Here is a 16,863-nt window from a genome sequence, read left to right on the forward strand (position 1 = left end):
GCACATGTGCATATTTCCATAGTGTGCGCTTTCTCCTATTCAGTGCTACTAGGATAATTATTTTATGTGAGAACTCCTACATGCCTCTTCTACTAGTAGGGACTTAATAACAGTAGTTTAGAGAGAAGTGAGGGAGCACAGACTGCTGAAGTCTTCTCCAGTGAATGTCCCCGTTTTTTTTTCTGCTCTTAAGGTGGCTCTGTGTGAGTGAAAATGTTTGGAAAAAATCAGATTGAAAAACAAAATATCAGTAAAGCTTCAGTGTAGATTATACCCTAAGTAATTATAAATAAAGGATATAATATAAAGGATTTGAATCCTTTTCTGAGGTATGTCAAACCCAACAAGGTATTCACAGTCTTTTTTTTTTTTTTAATTGGCAGTTAAATGGATGTAGGACATCAAATCTGCACACCATGCATGAGAAAATGCTCGTAGATGGCAGTAAATTATTTTGTCAACAATTGAGAAGATCTAGAAAGTTTTTGATTAGTCGTACTGGGATCAGAGTCAGGCTCAAACAAGCTCTGGACGTCTTTTAAAATGAGGTTACACTTCTATTAGTTCAATAGGGTGGAGGAAGAGTTACTAGATAATGTAGGCAATGAAAGCACTGCTCTAAGTCATCCTTTACTAAAGCATACCTTAACACCACATGGATATATAAAGCAGCAAAGAGCAGGAGCTATTTTCTTCTGATGCTAGTGCACATTTGGAGGATGAGATAAAAATGTATTCTTTCACATTATTCCTCTTCCCTATATGAAGTGCTCTCTTGAATTTTAAGTTGTTCCCAGTTATGCTTCATGTACATTTGTGTGGAATGCATTTGTGTGATGGACAATGTTAGAAGCTTCTTGCTTTGCTTGTGAATATCATCATTAACAAAGTGTGAAAACACGTTTAGTGAATTATTCAGTAAGCAACTCTATTGTTTTTCCAATGGATTTGAGTCCTTTGTCTCCTAAAAGCATTGAGCTGCTAAAGTGTGTCCAAAGAGGAGTAACAAAACTGGTGAAGGGCTTACAGAAAAAGTCTTGTGAAGAGCGTCTGAGGGAACTGGGGCTGTTTAGGCTGGAAAAGAGGAGGCTGAGACCTTATCAGTCTCTACAACTGCCTGAAAGGTAGTTGTAGCGAGGGGAGTGTCGCTCTCTTTTCCCAAGTAGCAAGTGATAGGATGAGAGGAAATGGCCTCAAGTTGCACCAGGGAAGGCTTAGATTGGATATTAGGAAAAATTTCTTCACTGAAATGCTTGTCAAGCATTGGAAGAGGCTGCCCAGGGAAGTAGTTTAGTCACCATCCCTGGAGGTGTTCAAGAGATGTGTAGATGTGGTGCACAGGGACGTGATTTAGTTGTGGTTTTTGCAGTGTTAAGTTTACAGTTGGACTCGATCTTAAAGGTCTTTTGCAACTTAAGTAGTTCTATGATTCTATAATTCTTTCTTTGCTCTTCACTGCAATAGTTCAGTTGTTCCCTATGACCACTTTTCTTCCAGTCCTACTCTGTAGATGAGACACAGTACAAGCTACAGCTAAACAAGAACCACACCAAATTTCCCAGTACTCAGATATTCATTGTTTCACCATTTGCCACAAATAATAATGTAAAATATTTGAGCTTTGCTGACTTTTCTCAATGGAAATACTAATTTTAGTCTCACTCTTTTATGTAACCATAAACTTGTAAGTATTTAATTATCATGGGACTTTCCAATTTGGCTGAATTTAGCCACCATGTTCCAAAATTATTATTTATGAAAAGGAGTGACAGATGTAAAGTATAATTGTTGTTCCTTAGCAAAACAAGCTAAAAAATTACAGTATTTGCAGTTTCCTGGTAGCCAAAATAAATATATTACTAATATAGACTAGCCTCCAAAATGCATATACTCAAAGGGGCCAAAACTCAAAATAAATATATTATTGGTATAGAATAGCCTCCGAAATACAAAACTCAAAGGGGCCAGCTGCTACGGGCAAACATTACACCTGAGAAATAATTTGTAGACTGTATTGGCAAGGCAGAAGAATGCAGTCTTGTATATATGAACACTAAGGTATCCTTCCTGTGTTCCATTATTCCGTATTTGGGAATAGCCAACAAGCAATATTATGCCTAACTAAGGTGAATTCCAGAAGCAAAGGTAAAGATTCAATGTTATGTGTCTCTTATTTCACATGAAAGTAATTTGTCGTCACATGAGCCTGGAAAGTTACTTGATACAGTTTTTTTTTTTTTTAAATGTAGCTCACCACTTCAAAATCTGTGTTTTGTTTTCTACAAATATTCTTTAAACCAAAATAATACATGTATTTTACTCTTAAAGTGCAATCTGGTATTCATGAGTCACCTCGATTTCTTTTTGTCACGTGACGTGCCAGCAATGTCTTCTAAAACCATTTTGCAAGCAGAGAGACTTTGTCAGCATGACAGCAATAACTTGCATATTTAAGAATTTTGCTGATGTATGATATCAATAAAATATAATGTGCTGCAGGCTCTAATATAGGTGAGACAGCTCTGTACAGAAAGTTAGACATTGTTCCTGTGCAAATGTTTGTCCTGATACCTGTCAATATGAAATATGAAAACACATCCAAAAAAACTTTAAAAGACATTTGAGATATAATTCCCTATATTATGATTATTTTATGTTGTTGAACGGTACCCTGTAACGTATAAGTTTTCCACTTCTGCTTCAGTTCACCTCAATAATAAGATGTGTACAGTTGTTATATGTGGGGCTATGGAAATTGTGATTCCACAAAGGGAGTATTAAAATTCATATTTATAAGGTAACAAGGCATGTAATTTACTTGTTAGGTACGTGTTTTCTGGTTTCATATTTGGAGTAAAATACAAAAAATCTCCATACTTCTTTCAGATCTTTATTATAGATTAATTGAGACTAGAGAAGTCAATAAATTCTATTCACCTTAATATACCTGAGGTGACTGTAATATTTAGTTAATATTATACTCAAGAATAATATTATTAATTAATATTATTCAAGTTGATATTATTACTCAATAATAATATCTTTTATTATTAAAAACATATAGGGATGGCTTCTCCCAATGCATGTTTTCTTACATGGTATACAGAACCAGTAGAGACTCTAGGTACTGTGGTGGTACTGTCAAGCCTACATCACAAAAAAGAGATTTTTTTAGTTAGTAATGCTGAAATCAGAAATGATGAAGAAACTGATGAGTCCTGTTTCTCACAGCGATATAATAATTATTTTGAAATAGAGTCAATTTCCACTCGTGAAAAACAGTGTTGATAATAATAATTTTTAATAATATTCTTTTTCCTAGGATAATGGTATTAATCTTGTGGATTATGTCGTCATATATTACCTACGTCATTGTGATAAGGTAAAAGATTCATTCGCTCTATCAGCCTCTCCAAAAGTGGGTTTCTTTAAGAAATTGTAAAAGGATTTGTATTAGCTTTTTAAAAATCTGAACACAGTAGCTCTGATGCAAAAATAAAATCAATTTATTTTCCTTTCTTATAATGCAATAGTTTTGGACCGGAATAGGTTTTATGGTAAGGCTTTGTACACTTTTACATTAACTGTTGAACTAACCACTGCAGGCAACAGTCGGTGTCTGTTGCAGACTGGACGGGTGGTCGCTCCAGTCCTGTCTTCTTACGTCCTGATTACCAAAACGTAGTTCTTATTCTGATGTGGTAATAATTAAAGACAGAAGCATGATTTCTCTCTCATGAGAGAATGCAAGGACAGTTTGGTATTTAAAGACGGATGAGTCAGCAGATGGGCATGAAGTCAGAGGTTGAAAATGTGGGAAGAGATGTGGCTGCTGCTTTGAGCAAGTTATTTATGAGGCTTTCTGACAGATACTGGCGGTGCCCAAAATTTTTGACTGGAAAATTTGAACTATTGTCTTTTAAATGAAAATGTCACTATTAACTGATTTTACGTATGGAATTACTTAATTCTAAGATTAAGGATGTACCTTTACCAAGTCTTGGAATTTAAAGCAGGTGTGATTTTTCACGGCCCTCTGTCTGGTTGAATACAATGAGGGTGTTGTTTTTTTTTTCTTCTTTAATTCTTACATAAGGATGTTGAATTGATGAATTAGTAGTCATGAGTACTTTTTCCAGGAGTAAGACTAAAGTAAGTGAAGACATTTTCCTGCTCATGGCAGGGGAGTTGGACTAGGTGATGTTTAAAGGTCACCCAAACCATTTCATGATCTCTTACGCTGGAGGATCTGTACATCAGGAGCCTGTGGAACAGCACCTAGGACTGACCTTCAGAGGAGATAATAGACTAGCGGATATGTAGTTCTTTACTTCTTTCTTTCTTTTTTGTTTTTCTTTCCTTTTTTTTATGAGCATGGAAATGAAGTGTCATTGCTTTAACCTAGCTGTCCATCTTGTAAAAGGCCTCATATAAAGCAACTCTGTCTAGCCTATAATGTTTCTCAATTCTTAGGATATTGATATATGTATCCTTGGGAGTAAATGGAAATAGAGAAATAAACACCCATTGTACTTTTTTCACAGTGAATATTCATATCCTTGTAATAAAATTGTTTCCTGTTAACAAAACAATTAGTTGTCCAACCTGTGAGTTTTCCTCTGTGCATGGGTAGTATTTTAAACTCACTAATATACATAGCAAAGTCATATTGTTACCATTAATAATCATGTTAAATTTCTGCTAGAGATGCTGCTTTGAACCTTGTCAGGATTTTCTGTTTCGTTTCACTTTTGATTTTTTTTCTTATTGTGCTAAAAATAAGGTATGCACTTAGGAGTTCCAAAAAGACACTACCCCGTATATTTTTATCTGCATAAAATACTTCAGGCAATATATAAATAATGGTTTCAATTCATGCTTATATAGTGTGTGTCTGTTTAATGAATTGGGAAAGACTGAAACTACAAACCCTTGGTGTAAGATCTTTTCTTGTATTAAAATAGGCATTCACTTATCTATTTTTAAGAAACTTCTAATCCCTTATCCAAACCTTTATTGATATAAAATGAACAGAAATGTTGTGAGCTAAATGTTGTTTCTCAGTTTAAATTGAGCAGTTTGCTTTATAACATCTAAAATGGAGTTTCAACACTCAGAATGGGTAGGATTAAATCTTGAGTGGTATACATGTTGGTTTTGCAAGAACAATTCATGTTATTTTTGCAGTTTTATAATACTGTTTCATGGATGACATTTCAAAAAAAAGTGATTTATTTCACTGCAAATGTGTTCAGTTTTCATAGTGGTCTGTTTGTTTGTTTGTTTGTTTAGGAAGCAGGAACAGACAAGAGTACTTTTCCTTTACCAGAACCACAGGATTTTTTCCAGGCCTCGCAAGTTAAGTTTGAAGACTTAATAAAAGACTTAAGGAAACTGAAGAGAGATCTAGAAGGTAACTGGGAACGTCCACATTTGTTCTGCTAACAACAAAGTGCCATTTAATATGTGACCTTTATGAGCTTTTCTTATTGCTAATTAGGTTTATAGTGTTGACTCATTTTGAGTTTTTACACTGTGGCACAAATTACTCACATAAATTAGAAAGAAAAAAAAAAAAAACCAAACTCATGGCTTAATAAAAAGGAAAGTAAAGATACTGAGAAGTAATTTTCCCTTTTACAATCGAAAGGCCCCTAAAAAATCTTTCTGAAATTTTCTATAGTTACATGTGAATTTTCCTCTGGCTTCTCCAGAATTGTGTTTAACTGTAGATATCTGTTAGTTCCATAACATAAATACTTTCTTCAGTACTTGTATAACAACAATTTAACAGCTACACGAGTTGAATACTATTAATGTAGAAATAAAACACAGCTTGCCAAGGCACAGCAAAGGGAAATGGAAAGCTCCAGTTCAAAATATTTTCACCCTGGGACATAAAATAAACATTTTAAAATGTTTATTATAAAGAGGGGCTCAGAAACCAAACTCATCTATCAATCACAGTACTGAGTGGAAATAAAGTAGGAAGGGTTGCTCTATAAGTGTTCCAAGCAGTTTCATTTTATTTTGTGCTTCATATCACTTTCTTAAATAAATCCAGCAAATGATGACTGAATAGTTTAAGCCTATTTTTATTGTTAAGGAAAATTTGCTGCTTCTACTGAAGCAGTTTTGTGTAGAAAATAGAGTTTAGGGAGAGACTCTGCATAAAAGCCTATAAAAACTTTCTCGTTTACATTTACGTCTCAGCATCAAAATGGAAGTCCATTTAGCATCAGAGTTGAACAAGATGATTGGTCTTGGTTTTTTTTTCTATGTAAAGCAATAAGAAGCATTACAAAATTATTTAGCCTTACGGTTAAAAATTGCTGGATTAGATCACTGCCGTTTTTAGGATAGTTTCAAAGGTTAACAGTGGTCGGAAAGTATCAATTATTGTTTGTTCGACGGGGGCATAAGTGAGTGCTCTATCTCCTCTCATCACTTGGCCCCGTAAAACCCTTGGCCTGCCCTCTTTTGGGCTAGTTTGTGCAGAAACATGATCTGTGTTTGATCTTGTACTTTTTCAGCATGTAGTCCTGCTGTCATGCATCTTAGTCTTGGAGGATCTACATTGAGGCTGTGACATTCACATCATATTTGTCCTATATCAGAAAGACATAGACAGCAAGTAGGAAATCCCAAGCACTTGAACTAACTCTTAAAATAAACGTTGCAGCTTATGTGTAATTACAGATTTCTATTTTCTGAAACAAATTTTCTTAGGCATTTATAGAAAATCTAGAAAAAAATTTATGTTGAAGTTCTTTTCAAAATTCTTCATTGTAGAGATGTATTTGAAACCCTGCCAAATCAATTAACATATAAATTTAATGACAGCAAAGATTTGAAACAAAAAAGGTTGTGGAAATGTTTTCAGATGTTGGTGTTTTATCACTCAGAAATATGCAGCAGAATTCTAGCAGGCATTCCTGTAATTAGTTTCTCTTATGTTTAAATAAGGAAAAAATCCCTCATAAAAAAAAATATTCTCTCTTTCGAACATTCCCTTTCAAATTTTTTTCTTCAGATAATGCAGTAGTTTATTTTTAAATCAAATTTTAATTGAAGAGGTTATAATTTTAACACGTACAACAAAGATTTGATGAGTCTCTGTAGTTTATTGTAGCCATTAAAAAGTTGTGGCTGCTGGCAGAATACCAGTGAAAGTCTAAAGCTGAAACAGATGTGAGTATCAGAAACCAAGTCCAGAGAAGCGTCAGGCCCAGCTATCCAGACAGGCACAGCCCTTCAGATGTAAATAATTTGAACAATATTAACTGGGGCTGCTTGTGTTATAGGCTACGTTGGATTTATTTCACAGTTTGGCTGGCTAAGGTAGTCTTAAACAGATTACCTTGGAAGTGGGATGAGACAGAGATAATAAGTGAAAGAGGAGGTTTCTTCTGTGCCATTAGGGAATGAACTAATGTTCCTTTTAGTTAGTTACTTTCTTCCTGAGATTTGTAGAGGATGATTTAAAAAAAAAAAAAAATAATCACTCTTTTGTGCCCCAAATCGCAATTTTAATAGATGCTTTTTATAATAGTTGGCATTTAGTGTTTAAAAATGTTTTTTACCAGTTTATCAAGGCATTCATTTATCTTTCTATCATGGCTATTAACATAGGACAGATTAAGTTATCATGAGTGGCTTGTCTTAATGGTGTAAACTTCTGGTTTTGAAATACCTAGACAGTGTGGAACCAAAAGTTCAAATGTAGATGGAGCACAAACACTTTCATCCTTTTCAGATAAACAGATTGGGTTCCATACAATTTGCTATTTTGAAGTCTTTCAGATTAGACTTTAAAGAGACAGACTAACTTTAATCTAAGGGGATTAGACTAAAGTTTGGCTCAAAAATTCAAACAAATTTTTGGAGAATATTAATCCAATAGGCTTTAATGTATATTCAAGAGCAAACTTTTTGATCGTAAGCATTAAAAATAATGATAAACAAAAATATGCATTTAATATAGAGTTTTAGGAGGAAAGATGTACAAAAGAATGCCACATTAAATAGTGAGATAAAAATTTTAGAGTGAAATCTGGTTCCACTTTAAAGCCACGGGAAAAAGAAATGTTCTCTGTAAACTCAGATTTTCACTCCAGGTCTGCATAGTCAGTGTATTTCCAAGGTTTTCATGTATAACGTAGTAGCATAAGCAGATACATTTACTCAAATTAACAGCTACCAGCTCTTCAGTTAATCTTTATATTTAGGTGAAAAAAGATTTTGCTTTGCATCAATATTATAAGATTGTAAGATATCCTATTCCTTGTCTAGGGCAATGATTTACACTTTTTTATTTCCCTATGACCAAATATGATTTCTCTTCTAATCTGGACCGTGCCACTTGATTGGTATTCTTCTAGAATAAGTTCAGAATGTGTGAATTGTGTAATCATAAGAAGATTTTTAAAAAGAAAGCCGCTTTACTGAAGTATGGTAGACTTCTTGAAGTTTCATCATGAACCTTTTGTTAATCTCTGTCCCGAGCTGAACAATCTTAATTATTCAAAATTAGTTGCACTAATTTTGGATGTTTCCATCTGTCATATTCATTGTTTTCTTTGCAATCCAGTTCATAAAATTTTAAAATGCTACTCCATTAGTAAAAAGAAAGCAATATTAGTTTCCTTGTATCATTTACTGTAATGTGCATTGTAACTTCTTGTTTTTCTTGACCTTCACAACTGAAAGAGCAAAGGTTATTTATTGAATGGTTAAAAATGGAAACAGAGGTAGGCACAGTCTGAATACTTTCAAGAGTCGCACCTCTATTTCTCACAATTAATTAGATTTCCTATGCCACTGTAGCATTCTGATCCCACTGAAAACTCAAATACCTTTTGCTTTCACCTTCTTTCATGACCACCAGTAAAGATATTATTTGTTATTTTATACTAGTATTTTTTCAGGAGTGTGTAAAATTTTTTCTAAGCTGAGTGTATATGAGTGTATATGTCGTTGTTTACACACACACATATGTGACTGAGAGGAAATAATTTAATCAAAAACAGAAACAAGACTTCATAGATCAACTCCCTATACTAGTCTCTTGGATTTCAGTATTTCAGGCGATGTGGTTTCAAACTGGGGGCCTCTTAATCTAATTGTTGACAGATCTGTATCTTAAATAAGTGTATCACCCCCAACTTTTCCACATTTAAGTAGTGGAACTTCATCAGACCTTCAGCTTATGGCAACTGCATCTTGTAAAATAACACTTACAAAAAGATTAAAAGGTAAGCAAGTAAAACTATTCATGAAAACCTGAGAAATGACAATTAGTTGCTTTCACATTTTTTTCTTTTTCACATTGCAAATATCTTAAAATCATAGAGAAATACAGTTTGTTTGGTGGGAAGGTAATTCTGGACACCCTGTAGTCCAAAGCCGTTGAGCAGGCGTAACTTCATGTTTAGATCAAGTTGTACAGGGTCAGTTTTGAACCTAAGGATGGAAATTCCAACACCTCTCTGGACACTTGTACCAATGCTGAATATTTTACCTTATCCTTTGTGAGAATTTCCTGTGCTGCAATTTGCAACTATTGCTCCTTTTTTTCTTTAGATGTGCATTTCTGAGAAAAAACTGGCTCCGTGTTATCTATAGCTATTCATTAGATACTTGAAATACAAAAACTAGATCCTCAGTTTCTTTCTCTTCACCAAGGAACACACATTGTTTCCTCTGCTTCTTGAAGTGCTTCATTTTACTTTCATCCTCGAATGGAAGCATGACAATATATATATTCCTTTTCCAATATGAATATGTATATATGCAGTTTTTTCATATACAGAGAGATATATTTTTCATAGAAAGGGATCCAGTGCATTGGACGTAACTAGCATGGTATTGCTGTACCCTGTCTGAACTGTTCCATCTACATTGCTATCACTCAGTGCCTCTTCAAGGGGCTCTGTATGACATTATATTGCAAAGTGGATATCTGTTACAAAATTAAGTCAAGAATGGAGTTCCCATCAAGGTCTTCAAACTGAGTTAAAGGTTTTGCAGTAAAATGTTCCCTAATTAACTGTAAACCATTTTTTTTCTAGACACTGATTGATGTGCTTAATTAATTAATTGGGACATTTTCAACTCTTGTTGGATTTCTGTGTAAGCACAGAGGAGAAATTAATTGAATGTTTTATTATTTATTCAGAGGAAATGATACATTTCGTTCATACATAATATGGCCTTAGAGTCTGTTTTATGGAATAATTGAAGTATAATAATGATAAAATAATTATCAGCAGGGCTGCAATTACAATGTTAAGAAATTTTGTCTATTGTTTGCTTTGCTTTATAGACAGTAAGGTCACTGGATCATATAATCTTTCTAATTAATTTGTTGGATCAATATTTTTCAGTTGAAGTTGATTGTTTATTCATTACAGGAGTACAGTATTCAAAAAAATGTCAAAGGCCTTTTTGTAAAATATTTTCAACCAATTGAAACCTTAGTCTAATTTAAATGAGATATTTAAGTCAATTTATAAGTGAAATTTAGACATTTGATTTGCATACACGTTGAAGAAAATTTTGGGGAGCAGGAGCAGAGAAGTTCAGTACTTTCCAGAAATGAGTCACTTTAATTTTTTTCGTATTAATTATAGTTGTAAATTGTAAAATACACATTAAAATTTTGGAAGAGCAGGCAAATAGAAACTTGAACTGGGTGGTAGAACGTGAGGAACCAAATAGGTGCATCTGTTACTTCTTTAGACATTTGCATAAGTGGAGCACGTTGCTTTGTACCTCGTGAGGATCACTATTTTTGCACTGTTTGACATATTCTGAGGCAATGCAGGATGATGTAAGAAAAAGAAGAATAGCTTTGTATAGGAACAAAACGACGCTCTCTTCCTTCTCAGAGTTTTCTGACCTCTTTTTGAATATTCTCCTGCATCAGCAGCATGAGGTATATTTCAGTTTGTTTTGATTTGGCAAGAATACAATACAAGCATTAAAAGACATATTTTGTATACGTGCACAGGATGCAACTAAATAAAAACATTTTGACAGTATTCCAGTGGTAATGTTCTTATCTCAGTACATAAAGTGGAAATTTTCCTGAGTAGATTTCCTAATTTCTTAAAATTCTATTAGTATTTCTAGTTTGTGATACTAGAGAATAATATGGAAAGGTTTTAATAAGATTCAGAAATATAATAGAGGAGCAAAGCAGTGATGTTTTAGAAGAGCTTATTTCCTGGAAGAAAATTTCTGCATGTGTGCACAAAGGCCAGGGAGAAAGCTTTTTGTTGGTTAAACAATGGCATGCTGTTGGTTTTTTCTTTTATGTTTTTTTCCTTTGGCTAAAGAATCCTCGGGATTTTCTTGTTAAAAATCGTTCTGCAAATGTTAAGATTTTACGACGAGTCTTGGAAATACCGTAGTTAGAATTTTCTGTGTACTTGTCTGTGTGCCTTTTTATATAAATAAGTAAATGTGTGTGTGTGTGTTAAGCATTAGTTACATAATTATGTAGTGTACATTTGGGAGGAGGTAGCATACATCTGGGAACAGGAGGAATATTGTCCCTATCAATGTGTATGATGGATAAGGAATTATGTCGTTTGGAGAGTGTGTAATACTCGCGTTGGAAGGAACAGTGACTTTGCATTTGTGGATCTCATCAGCTTTTCCTCTCAGAGGGAGTTTGCCGTATGCAGTAAAAGAAAAAGAATTCTGCCAGAATTGAGATGGTCGCTTATGTATGTACTGCCAATGATCGGAGATTGAAAGTACATTAATTCAGACAGTGGGATACAAGTTAGTAGTAGCGAGGCAAATTAGCACTTTTAGAAGTGTTCCTGCTAATGTTGTAGGTAGTTTATGAACTTACATGGTTTTCAATCTAGGCAGGATGCTGTAGCTGAACCAAAGCCATAACCTTGCTAGAAGAATTAATTAGGTGGAACTTTATGATCTGTCTTGCACAGAAAATCAGAGATCAAGCGGTACGGGGGAAGCAGGAGATCACTTCTCTGGCCTCTACAACTTCAGCTCATAAACATAGCATTTCAGCCATCGCCCCGCCATTCTCTTCTATCTAATCCCCTGTTCAGTATGCAGTATGCTAAGTAATTATGTGTTTATGTATTTGAAAGGTCTTTTTTTTCCCCCAGCACTGTAAAAATCTTAGCCAGACAAGACTCTTTAATTTAAAAATATTCATTTTTGGTGCTGCTCAGACAGAAAGGAAATGTTCCGATTTCTCAGCACGTTTCTACGCTTCTGACAGATCTTAATGTTGTGCATAGGTCTGTGTGTTTGGATCTTGATATTAAACCAAAACTTTCTACTAATAATATATGCTGGAATTACTTAAGGAATCTTACAAAGACTTGACTGGAAAATTATGACGGTTTAGTTATTATACTCATTTATATGTGCTGTACTGTCCCTTGCAGTATGCTGCTCTGCTCAAGGGAGTGCTGAATGTAAACTACCATTTCAGAGAGAACACATTAACCAGAGTCGCAGTTATGTTGCTATGTTGTGCAAAATATTTAGTTTTACTAGCATTCTTTGTTCATTTTGTTAAATGTATTTCTGGGAAACAATCTTAACAGAAAGGTTTTTAAATTATTTATATAAAATGTTGATACTCTTTGACAAAACAAGGAGCAAAAAAATTTTTCTTTTAAGTTAGTGGAAACTAATATAGTCCTGACAGTTACTCTGCATCCCATCACATACTGTAAAAGTTCAAAATGTTGTTAAACTTTAAAAGAAACAAACAAAAATGCCTCACAAATCTTAGATCTGAAAGACAAAACCAGAATATCCAGTCAAAATTCTGAAAATTTCGAGATATCCGACTCTCAACTTCCATTAAAACTCCGTTAGAACAAGAGAACTTTACAATATATTTTGTATGCCACTAATTCAATTATTTCACTTTCCATGGCTTAGGACTTATCACTGAAATGTTTTTCTGCCTCACTTTTATGTGAGACCTTGAGCATTTAAACAGATTTGTTTCTGTGCATCACAAGAAAAAAAATTATTTCAAGCAGACTGTTTAAAGTTAAAACTTTTCTGTTAAGAAAAGGGACTGTTTAAAGTTTTGCTTGTTAGTGTCTGTCCTCCAAACTGGCTTTAAAAAAAATATTAATGAGTGAAGAAAATAGTGCATAGCAACACACTTTTTATAAATTAGCTGAAAATAACTTTACGGAACAGTAACTATTCAGGCAATTAATAGGTTAGAACGATGTGTTTAGTTTTATGTGGGCTAGCACTTGTTTGCATTAAATAGTTGACCCTTATTTAAGACAATAAAAACAAACCTCAAGAATAAAGTACCACAATTTGATCCTTTTCTATGTTTTTCTCAGATACTTTTGTCTCAGAAAATCTCATGCCCCACTTCATTGTGTGTCCCTCTCTATTTGGTTCAAAGGCTTCTGTATTAGTCGATCCAGGTCTAGGAAGGGTATTAGTGCTGGAATCTTTGTGTGTTGCCATCATTGAGATGTGCACTGATTATCTATGTGTGTCCAAAAATGCAGATAAAATACTGTGTCTGAAAATTTCTGGGTCAGTAGCAACATAACCACTTGCAGTTACAAGTTGTCAAAATTCTTATACTATACTCCAAAGGAATCAAGATAAGTCCCTTCCCTTCTTCTCCACGTTTATTTAAAACTATCTGAAAAGAAACATTTACTTGTAAATCTATAAATAAGCACAAAACCTGCAGAAGGCACATATATAATGGATTGTAGTAAAGCTAACATTCTTACGTGCATAACTGCAGTAAATATGTATCTAAAATGAATGTAATAACACGAGATGATAACCAAATCCTGCAACTGCGTCCAACGGGTGCATGTGCACCTCCTGTAACTTTTAGTTTAACTTAGAAAGTTGTTTCCAAGTAAGAAAATGTGATAAAGCAAAACCAAAGAACTAAATCATGAGGATGTTTTATAGCACTTGCTGAATAACTTAAATTTATGCGTTTAATCTCAAGTTTATTAGATTCTTATTTGGGTTTATGGGCCCAAGTACTGTAACAGGCTTCTGCACTGTAAAAAATGATGGATCCTATCATACAGAAATTGGGGTTATTTAGTGCTACATTGAATTCTTTTGCAGTATCCTTTCAAATCTCCTTTGAAACAGAAAATATAAGGATTCAAAAAAAAATTAATTATCAAATAGTAACCTTCCTATCAAAGACAAATCTGCATTATAACAAGAAAATAAACCAGCAAGCTTGACAGTATAACCTGCCAGGCTCTGAACAGACAAGGCTGGGGGTCGGAGGGTAGCAGCTTTCACGGTGGCATAACTCATGGTGGGGGATAGTGTCAGTGACAGGTTTATAGGAATTCATGGTGTTGATAGTTGCTTTCACTGCCAAGATGATTCCTGTAAATGCTACTGGTGGTTTCTGGTGAGTAAATACTTAGTAATTTACTGTTACCAACATTAAACTATTTCTGGGTTTGCGTTTACTTTACAAATGGTGCTTAAAAAATTCCAAATCCTGTCTGATTGACACTGAAATGCTCTTTACGTGAAAGTTTGTTTATGGGCAGTGATTCTTTTGACAGATTTACAAGTGTCTGTGGAGTTCTAAAAGACTATTGCCCAATAGGCATTAAGTGAGAGACATTCTATTTTGTAAATATTTTCACTTATATTGGGGATTTTTAAAAAACTTTTTGAGCCAAGTACTGCATTAAATCTGGACAGTGGCAAACTGATAATCAGCAGTTTCCAGCTTTGTTTTAATGTCTTGCTAATGGGGGCCAAGATTTCTGTGGCCAAGATTTCCAGTGAGTGAAGCACAATGTACATCCAGTTATCAAATACTATTGCAAATTCATGTTCTCTTTCTCTCTTTCTCTCTTTCTCTCTTTCTCTCTTTCTCTCTTTCTCTCTCTCCCTCTTTCTCTCTCTCCCTCTTCCTCTCTCTCTCCCTCTTTCTCTCTCTCTCCCTCTTTCTCTCTCTCTCCCTCTTTCTCTCTCTCTCCCTCTTTCTCTCTCTCCCTCTTTCTTTCTCTCTCTCTTTTCAATAACTCATTTAGAAATAAACAATTTTCAAAGTAGCATAATAGATTTAATGCATACCAAGAAAATGAACCAAAAAGTTTATTACAGTAATGGAGAATTTGCATCTGTTTGCAATCAGTAATGCTGAAACAGGTTATTTATTTTCTTAGATGATTATTTTGGTGTGAGATGGTGCTAGCTCTCATATCCCTCAGAATTCTTTCAGATTCCTCATTATTTCAGAAAGTAACCTTTTCAGAAAGAAGCTTTTCAGAATTTATTTCAAAGAATGAATGCATAATAGAATTCTTTACCTCAGAATCGTTCTAATAAAAGCCCCACAAAAATTATTTTTTAAGCAAACTTATGTAACAGGAAATTCAATTAATGTTAGTTACCAGAAATCTTTATATCATGATGTGTAAAACTGAGGCAGGCCAAAGAGTTAAAAGGTAGCCTTTCACCAATACTGCAAAATCTAGGCTGACAAAGACCAGTTGACTATAATATGTACAATTACAATTCCACTTTAATCAAAGCGTTTTCTTTAGCCCTGTCATGAAAAGCTTTTTCCTCTTCCAACTGTCTTTTTATTTGTATCTGATTTGTGATTCTATAGAACACGCTTTCACCATTCTTTGCCATATCTATCCCAGGCAAACCTAATCATGTTCCAAAGTTCTTTGGCCTATACGATACATCTGGTTGATGATTCTCATCATCATTTTCTTGTAGATACTGGACAAGGAATCATTATCCTGCACAGGGAATTTTGTTATTGAAGGGAAGACTGACACTGGACAGATTTCAGCATGAATACAAAGGTTTTGAGACTGGTGTTCCAGCTGAAGTTCATGACTGCCTTCAGCCAGTGACTTCATACCTATGTGACGTCTTATTTTTAACATTAACAAGTAAATTCAAGTTTTATTCGAATATTTCAGTGCAGTTGATGGAACTAGTAAACCTTCAATTGCCCAGATACTTTTTTTTGGTTTTAGATCAAAAGTGTAGGTTATTGAGAGAGGTACAACCTAGATTCAGAGTTATTTAAAGAAAGATTAGGCAGTATAAGGCAAATACATTGCTTTCGTGATCAACAGATTTTTCACTTCATCACCCTTGTCCTTGAATTCTTTCACTCAAAGCTAAAACTTTCTCAGAGCTCTTCAGTCAGTTTTGGCAGTTCCCTGAAACAACTTCAGGAAGTAAACTGGTAGATTTTAGTTTTGGATAGATATCATCTATACAAATATCATCAGCAGAGAAAATCATCCAAAGGTCTCCTTTTTAAGGCTCTCAAATAATGTAAATTCTTACAGTCTGCCAGCATTTACTTGACTTTTGTCTCCTTCAGTTTACTGTTTCAAGATGGCTTATGCAAACTGGTATATCATCTCATTTCATCTCATTGCAAAGTTTCAGAGTTTTAATCAGCACCCTGGGTCACTTATTCTCTGTCACCTGTCTCATTTGCTCTTCTCTTCTGTGCCTTTCATCTTACTCTTACGTTTCCTTCATACCAAATGTTGCCCTTCTTGTTAAGGATGCTAGGATTCTTCTTAAGAATTCACTACCCAAATCAGCTTTTTGTCTGCACGTGGGTACTTCTTGTCCGTGTTTTCCTATAGCTTTTGTCATCTTGTTAAGGCTAATGTTAGTCATCTCTATTAAAAAAAAAAATATTGAATGAGTATTATATGTGGTTTCTTTTTAAGTTAGAAATGATTCATCCTAGTCTTGGTCATTTAAATATTTACATGGCATATATCTGAGTAACCTTTCTACATCTTGTGTTGCTAAAACTTGCAGGAAGCTTTTAGGAAGCTTTCAGGA

The 16,863-nt window shown here is 34.3% G+C and overlaps 1 protein-coding gene across 4 annotated transcripts in view; it reads left to right on the forward strand.

Annotated features, from left to right (window-relative positions):
* FMN1 (formin 1) overlaps positions 1-16,863 on the forward strand; it is a 182,755-nt gene that overhangs the window by 125,080 nt on the left and 40,812 nt on the right. For all 4 annotated transcript variants that reach the window (XM_054067736.1, XM_054067737.1, XM_054067735.1 and 1 more), the window contains 2 exons: positions 3,323-3,382; positions 5,293-5,413. In XM_054067736.1, the coding sequence (XP_053923711.1) occupies positions 3,323-3,382; positions 5,293-5,413 (181 nt within the window). The remainder of the gene's footprint in view (positions 1-3,322; positions 3,383-5,292; positions 5,414-16,863) is intronic.

Source organism: Cuculus canorus, chromosome 5, assembly GCF_017976375.1.
Source record: "Cuculus canorus isolate bCucCan1 chromosome 5, bCucCan1.pri, whole genome shotgun sequence".
Lineage (NCBI taxonomy): Eukaryota > Metazoa > Chordata > Aves > Cuculiformes > Cuculidae > Cuculus > Cuculus canorus.